Below are 13,618 nucleotides of genomic sequence, written 5' to 3' on the forward strand. Positions count from 1 at the left end.
TGAGCAATTAAGTTCGTAGGGAATCTACAGGTGCGTGCCAAGGATAGGTTCTGGGAATCGTGACAAAACATGATGGCTGTTAATAATACTAAAGGTGAGTGTGGAGGAACCTCTCGAGGAGAGGTGAGAGGGCCGGTGGCTGTGTTGCTTTAACGTGTTCTGCTTTGCTTCCAGTGAGGTCTGTTTACAATGTGAATATTCAACCACGTTTTAGAAAACCTGCACCGCATCTACCTAATGGTTTTGTCACAATGGTAGTTCAGTATCTTCTTGCAGGAAAGAGGTCAGCTTCAGCGTTTCAGCACTGCGGACAGCTCCAGGGCGTCTGCGGGAAGGGGTGGGGTGGAGTAAAGGGGGCGTGGGTAGTGGAAATGAACACCAAAAGACTAAGTGACGCATCAGTATTCGGTTAAACCAGTGCACTTTTCACACCGTTTTTTTCCTTTGTCTGATCAAAGGAAACATAAAAATCTAGTGCCTTCTAACAACCCGGGACTGCTGTTTCCACTCACAGCGAAATGCCTTCGGCACAGCTGGGGACATAACAGAGACAAGGATTTTCGCAATGAATTAATTAAATCCTCACTACCCCAAGATGCACAAATAGTGACGAACCCCGATTGCTAAGCTTCAGGATGCGATGTGAGTGAAAACGAGCCCTGGTCTCTGCTTTTTCTGACGGACCTGAAAACCAGACCCTGTTGCTGCTGTTAGTCCCTTCCCTATCTCACGTCCCACCTCGTTGCTTTCACATCTACATACTCGCAAATATTTACACATTGTCACATCGGAGAAAGGCACACATGCACACACATTTTCCTGCAAACACTCGCGCACGGGTCCTTCCGCGGCTGCCCGTGTCCTGTCTCTCACCCAGACACAGACATTATTTACACACGTAGGCCAGGAAAGCGCTACCCACGGTCCTGTGACTCCACGCAGGTCCTCAGAACACGCCGTTTACACGAACCGAGATCGGCGAGCACAGACAAACCTGCCAACAAGTCTACTGGCTGGAATTCATCTCCATGGCAACAAACATGGAAGGTGAGCCCATCCATCCCTGCTGCCTGCGAAGTAACTTTCTCCCCCTTCCTCAGCATTCACCAACAGGGTTCCAGCGCCAGTCCCCAGGAGAAGGTGTCCTTTTTCTCTTGGATTTTAGAAACAGGAGAGCCGAGTGGGGGGCAGGGAGAGCTTGTAGGTTTGGTGAGCTCAAATTCTAAAAAGAAACGAATGCCTCTGCAGCTGCTGATGCTGTCAAGAAAGAAAAAAGAAAGAAAGAAAACGTGTTGTGTGTATACAGATTGCTGATGTTTCTCCCATAGTGTCTTGTAGGAAGTTTCCATGCTTCCTGCAGTTTAATATGTAGAAGGCAACTGGCGACAACGCAAGGTAGAACACTAGCAATGGTCTAGGCTTCTTTAGTGAGACATGTTGAGAATTTTCAGATCGACCAGTGCTTTGGAAGGAATGGGTGTCTGAGGAGCCAGCCAGTTGTTCTCTTAAGGAAAATCTCTCAAGGTTGACGTCTCCAGAGCTTTGGGGTAGATTCTTGAAGATCCGAGGTTTTGGAACTCTAGGAAACCAAAATGCATGCACTTCAGCATGATGAAGACATCTGGGTTTGTAATTTAAGGTTTTCTTTTGATTCCAACACATCCATTCCTAAATGATAGCTGTGTACAGATGTGGCCTCAGTAGTGCTTTCTGCTATTGCTTATTTAAACAGGATTTAGCAACCTTTATATTTGATGAAGGGTCTGTTGTTTTTGTACAGAAGAGCTTGTGATTTTTTTTTAAGCTTGAGTTTGCATGTCTTGTTTCATAAAATTACAAGTATCCTCTCATTAGAGTGCAATCATCTTGCACTCCAAGTATAACTATTTCAGATTTAATGTTTATGATGTTATTGCTAGATAAATAAACAAGAAGGAAAACCTGTTGATTAAAATAAAGACATGGGAGGTTCTTAGGAGGTGCCTACACTTTACCATTAGCTTCTGCAACTGCATGCTAATCTGTGGCAATTAAATAACCGTTTTTTGAAAAATGAATTTGATAGCTCCTAATCAGTAAATAATTCACAGTAAAAAATTTACCTACCACATTTACTCATGAACACGAAAGGTTACATAGCAGGTATAAAAATACTCTCTTTAGTCAGTTACTGGCAATAATATGATGTAAACAACTGAGCACAGAGGACGTTGTTGTTGTTGTTGTCAGTTATTTGTTGCTAACTACAAAGTGACTCCATGACATAGGGCCCTTTGATATCTACAGGTACTGCCATGGGCCAATGCTATGACTCATCAGGACTTAGAGAGCCCTGTATCTGACGTTTGCTATGAAAGAAAAGAGACACATTGAATGTGCTTGCTCACTACCAAAGTATCGAATCATTAATTCAAAATTAACAATCTTTTATCAGTGTCAGAATTCATATAACAATACACTTGAGTATTTCAATCATTCCATAGAGGGATGCTGATGGTTAATCGGAGCAGTGTTGATGATGTTAGTAACCCAGGGTATATTACACTTAAAGTAAATTCTACCTGGATTTGGCTTACATTCAACTCTTTTTTTCAAAAATTCACTTATTCTCTTGACAACTGCTGGTTTTCATATGGGCTTTTGTAAAATAAAAATCAATTCATAGCTTTGTTCCTTTGTAATCTATTTCTCTCATAATTCATTCATTTTCTATGTCTCAGTGAACATAGTACTAAAATATTATTTTCCTCCTGACATTAGCTTTACAATATCTGTTCTATGGAACCTAATGAGTGTACTTTTCTATCTCTTCCAATTACTGAAAATGTGTCTTTAATCCCAGGTGAAAAGTGGCTTTGAGACCTTGTTCATCATGAAGTAGTCAGTGTTGTAACTGAAGACTTTCATTTGTTTGTGACATTGTTGCTAGCAATATATTATATAATATTATACTCCATACTAATGGAAAGAGACAAAGCTCAGAAAACTTAGTGATATGTTTTTTAAAAACTTCAGACTTGGTTACTATTGAAATGAGACGCAGAATTCATTTTGTATGTCAAATAAAATATGAAAATTTGGGAAATTCTTTGAAAAAAGCTAGGCCTCAAGCATCAGTATTTGAAGTGCTTCAAGGATGAAGGCCAAAGGGCTTCCATGTTTGTTTTATCTGCCTATATAGACAGAACTGGTCTTAACGAGTAGGCTTTTTTGGACCTTTGTGTTTCTCCTTTTCAACTATCCTACTAGATCAACTTTTTCTTTTAAAGAACATTAAAGTCTAAGTTTTTCCTTTTAAGATATTAACAAAATCATTCTTTCTCAACTCAAATTTTGTTTAAAAATGGAAGTTACAACAGGTCTTTAAACATTATATGAATTGACTTAATTCTCCTTAAAAAAAATCAAATATCTGGTTAAGTCCTTATTGAAAATGATTACATTTGAATGCATTATCCTTGTGTGCCTTTACTTTTATGCAAATAAAACTTGTTTTGCCAAACTTTATTGCCGTCCAATTCCATCTTCTCTTTAACCATTATACCACATTTCCTTCAATCTGTTAACATTCTAGAAATTTCTATTCTGGTGAAACAATTCTGATATCTGGCCTCGTTTATCAATGCTGTTCCATTCTTACTTCAAAATGAGAAAGTTTTTCAATGTTTCATCTAGAAATTGTGGCTTTCTTAGCTCTGTGTGAATTCCTATTGTGGATTTATTCATGATCCTGAGCGCTTCTTCTGAGTCCACTAGGAGATGTAATTTTCCTTTTTCAAGGGGAACTGGATTATGGATTATTGGTAGCTTGTTTTTCCTATATTCAGTATTACTCAGTAATAGCAAAGAGCATCTTGCTGGACTTGCAACAACCTTCTCCTGGATCCAGCTTGAACAAGTCTAACCTTCAGATGTCTGATGTATCTACCGCCTTCTTCAATGTTCTTTTAATAATTGCCTTCTCTTAAGCTTAAGGTTGCAAATACTTCTGACTACTGGGATTTCTCAGTCATGCCTTTATACATCTCTGCCAGTTTTACTCAATGATCATACTCAAAGTATTAGCCCTACTAGGGATTTCATGTTGCACAAAGTGAGCTGAATTGACTCCTTACCTGAGAACCACACTTACATTGTAAGTCTATAATGTTTCTTCTTTTCTTCACTCTGTTTAGTGAAAATGTTGCTTTCACATGTGTTCAAGCTTAATAGAGCAGAGCTATCACTGATGAGTCTCTTCTCATGGTCCACTACATTTCACTGGGTTCCAAATCCTATCTTGATGAATAGCTTTCAAACCCACATCCTCTTCCACATACTTGACTCATACAGTCCTTCATTGATTGCTTCTTACATGAAGCATTGTTTTTTTTAATCTCATAAATATGTAAGATAAGAAAATTAATCAATATGGTTGTTGAGATAAAATATGTGCAAGTCACTACTGCATGAGAGAAATGCAATAGATGTTGAATGTAATTTGCTTTCCTCTTCATTACCCATAAGAAGACTGAATTGTTTTATTCTTGTTTGAACATGGCTCCCCTCTCTTGTTAGCTGGAAGCTATTTGAGAGGAAAGGCGATATCTACTCCCATGTAACAACAGTGCAATAAATATTTTGAATGCTGATTACCTATTAAATCATTTCTGTTTGACTGGGGTATAATAATGACAATGCCATTCTGGATCCTTTGTTCCCATTCAAGCTAAGATTGTCTCTGCTTGTCAATTATATCATCAACTTTATATCATCAACTTATATGAATTTTTGATTAATTGTAATTTGAATACTTATTTCATGTGAATTATCAAGCGATATCTCCTTCATTTTCATTTCACATATTTCAGTTCTTTATCTTTAAATGTGAGAATTTTGTAAATATTTTTGCTAATCTCAGAATTTGAGTCATCAGAACTGTTTTGAATCTCAACTCTGGTAGCTCCATATGATTTCAGCCAAGTTTTACGTGGAAGTTTGTAATCATCACTTCAATGTCTTCAACCTAGTCACTGTTTTAGTCACTGTTCTAAAAGATGTAAGAGTATGTAGGTAAGGCTAGACCTTTGTGATACCACACTAAAGACCTATCTTCATGATTACAGAGCCTGGTACTTATTAGGATAGCACAGTGCATGTGAAAATACGTAAAACACTACAAAACTAGGCATATCTCACATCTTTCTTACAAAGAGACAATAAAAGAAGGTCCACGAATTGTCAAAATTACTAAATCATGCTGTCCCAAGTCCCAAGTTCATCATGCTTAGCATCAAATTAACAAAGGGCTAATTTGTCAGTTGCTATTTGAAGTTTTCCTCAAAGACCCATCTGTTAAAGCCTGACTCCAAGCCATGGGGTTATTGGGAAAAAGTAAAGCCTTTAGGAGGAGATGGGCTTTGTTGAAAAACGTTAGGTCACTGCAGAGATGACCTTGAAGAAGACAGTGAGACCCTGTCCCTTCCTTCCCTCCAGCTGCCAAGATAATAGCTGCCCTCCTGAGCCACACTCCAGAACCAAAAGCAGGGTCACACGACCATGGCTGAAACCACCAAATCAGAGGGCCAGAAGGAAGTTTTTCTCTTTTAAGTCGATGATTTGCTGTTTGCCTGCAGTGGAAAGCTGAAGAGTACAGGTTGCCTCTCTCCTATGTTCTCCTCAGTGCCTGCCTAGCACTGGCAGTTACCTAGTGAATGTTAGTTAGTCACACTAACTATTACTAACGTATCATTTCATAATTTCCTCCTCCTCCTTTCAAAAAGCGAAACATTTATCTTATTCATAACTCTGTTCACTTTTTCACGCTTAGTCACCTTTGAAAGCATATCTCCAGGCTATAAAATCTAGAGCAGGTTATGGAGTCAAGTCTTCGCCATTTATGACTTTTAAATAATTATGTCTGCCTCTTCCATAAAGGTGTAATGCTCACTAGGGCACATTGTTACCAAGTTCGCCAGTAACTTGCATCAAGGACAGCCCTGACACACTTCAGTCTCCACTTTTGTTTTGTTTTGTTTTGTTTTGTTTTGTTTTGTTTTTCAATGAAAATGGTAAGAAAATAATCGTATGTTGCCTTAAACTCATTCAACCTTTAGACTTCCCCATCTCAACCTGAAAGATTTGGGTCACTTTTCAGCGTCTGTGCTAATACAGCACTGCATTTCTTCTGTATTTGTTCCAGTAATAGAAAGATTGAGCACTACAAATTAGGTTTGTTGTCATGGTTACCTTTTTCATTTACTGAGAAATTCTTTATCCACACACCTTTCACATCCCCACACAGCTCAGAAAATTTGAAGTTTCTCACAATACCCCTCCTGCAAAGGGTAACAGCCAAGGCTTGGACAGCAAGGAAGGGGTAACTACACCAGAAATTATAAGCAAACAAACAAATAAACAAAAAATCACAGAGATCAAATATAAAATTGATATCTGTACTTTCTAGTACAGATTAGTGCTAAAATAAAATGATAATGATATAGTTTCCTTAGAAAATAAAGGGAAATTCACAGAGTTGGTAGGAAAAACCCCGTTCTCCATCTCTGATCATGAAGAATCGTGTCTTTTTGAGAGTGCCGCATTAATCAGTTTAATAGGAGAGAGGAGAGGAGGAGGGACAGTGATTGAGCTGTTGCATTGTAGTGCTTATCTTCAAGGCCAGGCTTGAAACCAAATGGAAGTTCTCTTGGTTATGTCAACTGCTGATAAATGAAACTTCAAGTTCTCTGGATAGCTTAGAATTAGATTTAAAAAATAACTTTATTCTTCAAAGACTGTATCCATCCACATACTTAATTTATTCCAGTTCAGATACTGATTGAATAAAGATGATATGCAAATTTAGAAAGGGTTCTTTTTTCCATTAATTCATTAACTCACTTACTGTCTAAGAATCTAAGAACAAAGCATGACTTGGCATATGTCTGATAAATTGCATCCAAAAGGGGGGCTTTCCTATCTCTACCTAGGGAGGGATTTTGTTTTAGTTCAGTCAAACAAATGAGCTGAGTGGTTCATTGTTGCTTCTGGAAAACACATTTTTTTGTTGTTGTTGTTGCTGTTGTTGGTTTGTCATTTTAGTTGTTTGGTAGATTTTACTAAGAATAACAGAGTCAGGGTGGAGAGATGACTCAGCAGTTAAGAGCACTGACTGCTCTTCCAGAGATCCTGAGTTCAATTCCCAGTAACCACATGGTGGCTCATAGCCATCTGTAATGAGGCGATCTGATGCCCTCTTCTGGTGTGTCTGAAGAGAGTGATAGTGTAATCATATACATAAGATAAATAAATAAATCTTTAAAAATAAATAGGTAACAGAATCTATAGCTTAATTACTAATCCAAGGTCAGTTAGATTGCTTCTCGTGTGACCAGCTATGACCTCATGTACATGTTTACTCTATGATGTCTTTAAAATACCTAACTGGATTCTGCTTAGGTGTTTCCTAAGCAATGGCAAGATGAACAAAGCATTAAAATTGCTCAGATGTTCTAGGTCCTATGATGTTAATTGTTCCAGTAACCAGACTCCGAGGCAGAGTTTGGTGGCCCAAATGTTTATTAAGAAATGCTTTGGGGCTCCAAACCTGGAAAAGAATAGAGAATGAAGCAGGTGTGGCTAGGAGCTGAGTTGTGTGATACATACCCAAAATATCCACAACTGACAGCATGAGGAGCGCCAGAGCTACACATAGCTGAACAGCATCCTTCCCAAGAGGAAACTCACCCTTGGTAGGGCAGTTCTCTGCAGCTGAGGCAGCTCTTGAAGGAAGATAGCAAGTGCTGGGGATGCTGCCAGCTGCTAGGCCACAAGTCCCGCACTACAGGCACACTCTAGTATCCACCACCAAACCAAGGCTATCGGCCCCTCTGTTTCTAGAGGTTTATTTTTGTCTTAAATTATGAGTGGGTGTGTAGGTACACACACATGGGTGCTGCTTCCCTCAGAGGCAAAGGCACTGGGTGCCCTGGAGCTGTAGTTACCCAGGTGTATGGGTTGCTGCCTGGCATAGAAGCTGGAAACCCATCTTTGATTCTCTGCAAGAGGAGTACCCCTTCTTAGCCACGGGGTGTTATTGGCTCCTCTTACCTACACATTCCCAAAAATGTTAAATGCAGCTTACAAACACCATTAATTTGACTTTTTTTTTTTCAAAAAAAAAAAATCAGAAGCAGAAAATATTGCTTAATCCTGTTTCCCATGCTTCCTACAAGATAAATAACAAAAGAACTCAGCCTTTGGCAAGATCATTCTGAATTACTTAACTAAAGCTTAAAAATTAATTTTTTAAATACAAAGCACACTTTTATTTGCTAGGGCATTAAGACAATTGGGTGGAAAGATATTCCTTTTTTAAATTTTTTTATTTTTTAATTTTTATTAGGTATTTTCCTCATTTACATTTCCAATGCTATCCCCAAAGTCCCCCATACCCACCCCACCCCCACTCCCCTACCCACCCACTCCTCCTTTTTGGCCCTGGCGTTCCCCTGTACTGGGGCATATAAAGTTTGCAAACCCAATGGGCCTCTCTTTCCAGTGATGGTCGACTAGGCCATCTTTTGATACATATGCAGCTAGAGACAAGAGCTCCAGGGTACTGGTTAGTTCATATTGTTGTTCCACCTATAGGGTTGCAGTTCCCTTTAGTTCCTTGGGTGCTTTCTCTAGCTCCTCCATTGGGGGCCCTGTGATCCATTCAATAGCTGACTGTGAGCATCCACTAATGTGTTTGCTAGGCCCCGGCATAGTCTCACAAGAGACAGCTATATCTGGGTCCTTTCAGCAAAATCTTGCTAGTGTACGCAATGGTGTCAGCGTTTGGAAGCTGATTATGGGATGGATCCCTGCATATGGCAATCACTAGATGGTCCATCCTTTCGTCACAGCTCCAAATTTTGTCTCTGTAACTCCTTCCATGGGTGTTTTGTTCCCAATTCTAAGAAGGGGCAAAGTATCCACACTTTGGTCTTCGTTCTTCTTGAGTTTCATGCGTTTAGCAAATTGTATCTTATATCTTGGGTATCCTAAGTTTCTGGGCTTATATCCACTTATCAGTGAGTACATATTGTGTGAGTTCCTTTGTGATAGAGTTACCTCACTCAGGATGATGCCCTCCAGGTCCATCCATTGCCTCATAAATTCATTCTTTTTAATAGCTGAGTAGTACTCCATTGTGTAAAGATATTCTACAAAGGGATTTTAAAGTGTTTTACCCTTTTATTGACCAAAAGGCCAACCAATCAACACTGCAGAAGTGGGGAGTATCCCTGCCCTTGGAAGTTTGAAGATACAGCCAGCTCTTCTGCAATCTAATTCTTTATAAAATACAGCTTTTAGCCGGGGTGGTGGCGCACACCTTTAATTACAGCACTTGGGAGGCAGAGGCAGGCAGATTTCTGAGTTCTAGGCCAGCCTGGTCTACAAAGTGAGCTCCAGGACAGCCAGGGCTATACAGAGAAACCCTGTCTCAAAAAAAAAAAAAAAAAAAAAAAAAAAACCAAAAACCAAAAAACAAAAAACAAAACAAAATACAGTGTTTATCTCTGTTTTTAGTTTGAAAACTCCAAGCCTTCCTATTACGCTCTCCATTCATCCTCACCCATCTCTTGTTCTATCTTAGTGGTTTTTTAAAGTTTATTTTATTTTATGCATAGAGATGATTCGTACATGTATATGTCTCTATATAGATGCATGCCTAGTGCCCTTGGAGGCCAGAAGAGAGAATCAGTTGCCGTGGAACTAGGGTTGTAAACATTTGTGAGCTAGCATGTGTGTGTGCTGGGAATCGAACCCCATCCACTGCCCACTGCAAGAACAAAGACTCTTAACCACTGAGCCTTCTTTCCAGTTCCTTCAGTTGCTTTTCTTTTTTCTTTTCTTTTTTTTTTTAAGGCTCTTCTTTTTTTTTTTTTTCCATTTTTTATTAGGTATTTAGCTCATTTACATTTCCAATGCTATACCAAAAGTCCCCCATACCCACCCACCCCCACTCCCCTACCCACCCACTCCCTCTTTTTGGCCCTGGCGTTCCCCTGTACTGGGGCATATAAAGTTTGCGTGTCCAATGGGCCTCTCTTTCCAGTGATGGCCGACTAGGCCATCTTTTGATACATATGCAGCTAGAGTCAAGAGCTCCGGGGTACTGGTTAGTTCATAATGTTGTTCCACCTATAGGGTTGCAGATCCCTTTAGCTCCTTGGCTACTTTCTCTAGCTCCTCCATTGGGAGCCCTGTGATCCATCCATTAGCTGACTGTGAGCATCCACTTCTGTGTTCAGTTGCTTTTCTGAAAATAAACAAGGAACTCCATTTTATTTAAAGTCAACTTTGTTAAAATTTTAGTTGCAGCTTTAGGATATCAATCATTGACAAGGGGAATGGGGACGGAAATGGGTTAGAAGGCAGACTAGCGAGCTGTCTTAAAGTTAGCTGAATTACAAAGGACACACACCTTAAACTTGGATTTTATGTTTATTTAGGGCAGCGGTCCTCAGCCTTTCTAATGCTGCCACCCTTTAATACAGTTCCTCATGTTGTGGTGACCCCCTCATTACTGTAATTTTGCTACTGTTAGGAATCATCTTGTAAATATCCTATATTGCCAATGGTCTTAGGGGACCTCCATGAAAGAATGAGTCTTTCAACCCCTAGAGGGGCCGTGACCCACAGGTTGAGAACCACTGATTTAGAGGTTTTTTTTTTTTTTTTTTTTTTTTTTTTGTAAATGAATGGATGTTGGGAGGTAGTTAATGTCCACAGATATTGTGCTATTCTCTTTGTGGGTATAATGCTGGGCATTGCCTGTATTCATGTAATTTTTAAAATATGCTTTTATTTTTAAGAATGTGACATTTAAACAAGGTGTTGTGGCTCTTGCCTGTAATCCCAGCATTCAGGAAAACTGAGGCAGAGGGATTACCATGATTTTTGGGACTGCTTGGACTATAGAACTACAGAGTGAGAAATTCTCTCTTACACTTGCACAAGCGCGCAAACACACACACACACACACACACACACACACACACGGCACAAATCATGGAGAAGAAGCTATGCAAACAAGAGTTGAAACAAAAAATATATTGCAGCCATTTAAAGAATCAGGTTTTGTTTCAGACAAAATGGCCCTGGAGAGGTCTGGATAGATGGCTCAGCCATTAATGGCACTGACTCTTGTTCCAGATGGACCAGGGTTCAAATCCCAGCACCTACATGGCAGCTTACAACTGTCTATAACTCCAAGATCTGACACTCTTACATAGACATACATGCATCCAAAAACACCAGTGCACATAAAATAAAAGTAAATACATTTTAAAAGATAGCCCTGGAGAGAGACCTTGAAGTTTGGACTTTAAACAGTGGGAACAGCTTATACTCATTTTATTTGTGCTATTATCTCCATGTGCAAAAATGAAAGAAAAATTAGATGAAAATTCAGATCAAAAGAGCAGTAGCAACTGCCTCCCATTGAATAAAAGGCACTATGTGCTAATGGTATGATGGTCATGTCCACGCTTGCTTTCTGTTTAAAGTATGCAGGCATGGATCTCTGTGTCCATTAACAATTCTGCATTTACTGCTATGGAGTACACATTTCTAGTGCCAATTTCATTCTGACCTATATCTGATACCTTCAAACACTGTTGACAAATAAAGGGGGCTTGAAAATAACTGCCTTTATAACTTCTTGTCCAATTGCCACACGTGGATGAAACTAAACTGGGTTCACTCTGTACCTAGGCAGAGAACCGATTCCGGCAGGAACTCTGAAGAGCCACCACGATGCAGCCGTGAATGATGAGTAGCACCTACTGTGGCAATTCTTCAGCAAAGATGAGTGTCCACGAAGTCTCTGAATCCTCCCTGTCTCTGGAGCAAAAGACCGGCTTTGCCTTTGTGGGCATCTTGTGCATTTTCTTGGGACTTCTCATTATCAGATGCTTCAAGATTCTGTTAGACCCATATAGTAGCATGCCCTCTTCTACATGGGAAGATGAAGTTGAAGAGTTTGATAAGGGGACCTTTGAGTATGCACTTGCCTGATAGTGGCTCTGATTCATGGTATTCCCAGTTCCATTGAGACATGTGATAAACACATCTGTAATTAGCTTGCCTGTGCTGTTGGAGAGAAAATCATTCCATTCATGACATTCAATAAACATCTATGATTGGTTTATCCACCATGCTGTGTACAATCTTGTGTTTTCCCTGGTCTTCCTCCTCAGTGGAGGTTTCTATCCATAGAGCGGAAACCACACCTCTTCTGCCATATTCTCTCCTCTGATATCTGCCCAGGCTAATGAGCTACCTAAGGGATTTTGCAAAGCAAACCTATCTACCCTCCCCACACTCCTGACTGGAGTCACAGCATAGCTTCAGTGACCCTTGTGTTGTGTGATAATATGTCTTGAAAGAGACAGGAACACAGTTCTACTCAGCCTGGTGATAGACTGGGGTCACTTCTAGGAATATGGATGAAGAGTTACTTATAGGAGCAGAAATGACACAACGGTGAATCACCAATAGCCCATGCCAGCATGAGCTAGTGACAGTTCACAAAGGCTGGGAACCTGGAGTTCAGGGCACAGCCTGCAGGCAGCTCCATCCATGGGTTAGACAGTGTCTCTTTGAGGCAGCTCATGTGATCTGAACCTCTTCCAGGCATCTCGGCTTGTCTGAGATCACCTCTCAGCAGTTCGTACTGCTTATGTACATTTGGGGGAGGAAAGAACTAGGGTATCTGGTCAGTTTCAGAAACTTCCTGGGGCTTTTTGGTTCCTTAATGGACTGTTTTACCTCCCCTTAGAGCATTCTGTGACTTGAGGAACTTCTTTCTAAGATGAGGGCTTGTCTCAGAGGAAATCATTACACAACACTTGGGCTCAAAAGTCTTTCAGCCCCCAAAGGAAAGAATATTTTTTTCTTAAACAGGGATGATAGGTCAGAAAGCTCACTGTGGAACAAATTCAGAAAACTAACAGGCAAACCTTGCAAGCTTGCTGATGTGAAGGGTCTCAGAATTCCCGCCACTCTTCTCTGCCTTGAAGAACCTCCTATGGTGAGATCCTGTAGTGTAGAGTCACCACCAGTCCTGCCTCACACCAGCTTCACCATCCTCCTTCATGGCTAGTACTAAAGAAACAGCTCCAACATCACCCAGTAAGAGGGATAATTGTACTGAGGCAAGGTGTCCAGCCTGCCACCTCTGAAGCCATGCCACCAGAAGCCAGTTGTCTAAGCTCAGTGGACTTCAGGGGAGAGCTAGCCATAGGGTATGAAACTATTCTTGAGGAGGCATGAACACATGATAGACTGTTGTAAACACCAGCAGCCTAAACATGCCACAGGTTTTATCTGGGAAGTCAGAGAGCTAAGGAAAGGATTAAAGTTATCGTGCATGTTCCCTGGGTTCCAATGTTGGCTCAGCAGAGGCAGTTTCCATATCCATGAAGCAAGGGTAAGAAGCCTGGGCTGTGTCTCTCAGGAATGCTGGTAAGAGTATGGATATGTAAAGAATGGAAAAGCACTCTGAAAACTATAGAGCGGGTAAATACGTCATTCTTTCTCTGTCTCCATACCACTCCCAGCCCAGCACTGAGGCTATAATGCTTCC

At 40.4% G+C, this 13,618-nt stretch overlaps 1 protein-coding gene across 4 annotated transcripts; it reads left to right on the top strand.

The window, feature by feature from the left end:
• Positions 1-410: 410 nt before the first annotated feature.
• On the top strand, positions 411-12,188 carry Ctxn2 (cortexin 2). 4 transcript variants are annotated; one of them, XM_006499833.3, is made up of 2 exons: positions 411-1,047; positions 11,746-12,188. In XM_006499833.3, the coding sequence occupies exon 2, from the start codon at positions 11,800-11,802 to the stop codon at positions 12,046-12,048; it is 249 nt and encodes an 82-aa protein (XP_006499896.1). In that variant the 5' UTR covers positions 411-1,047; positions 11,746-11,799; the 3' UTR covers positions 12,049-12,188. The 4 variants fall into 4 exon arrangements, with proteins under 4 accessions (XP_006499896.1, NP_001156406.2, XP_006499898.1 ...); NM_001162934.1 differs by having other exon boundaries at positions 1,037-1,625; positions 11,746-12,186; XM_006499835.3 differs by lacking the exon at positions 411-1,047 and adding an exon at positions 1,055-1,140.
• The last annotated feature ends 1,430 nt before the right edge of the window (positions 12,189-13,618 follow it).

Source organism: Mus musculus, chromosome 2 (genome assembly GCF_000001635.26).
Source record: "Mus musculus strain C57BL/6J chromosome 2, GRCm38.p6 C57BL/6J".
Taxonomy (NCBI): Eukaryota; Metazoa; Chordata; class Mammalia; order Rodentia; family Muridae; genus Mus; species Mus musculus.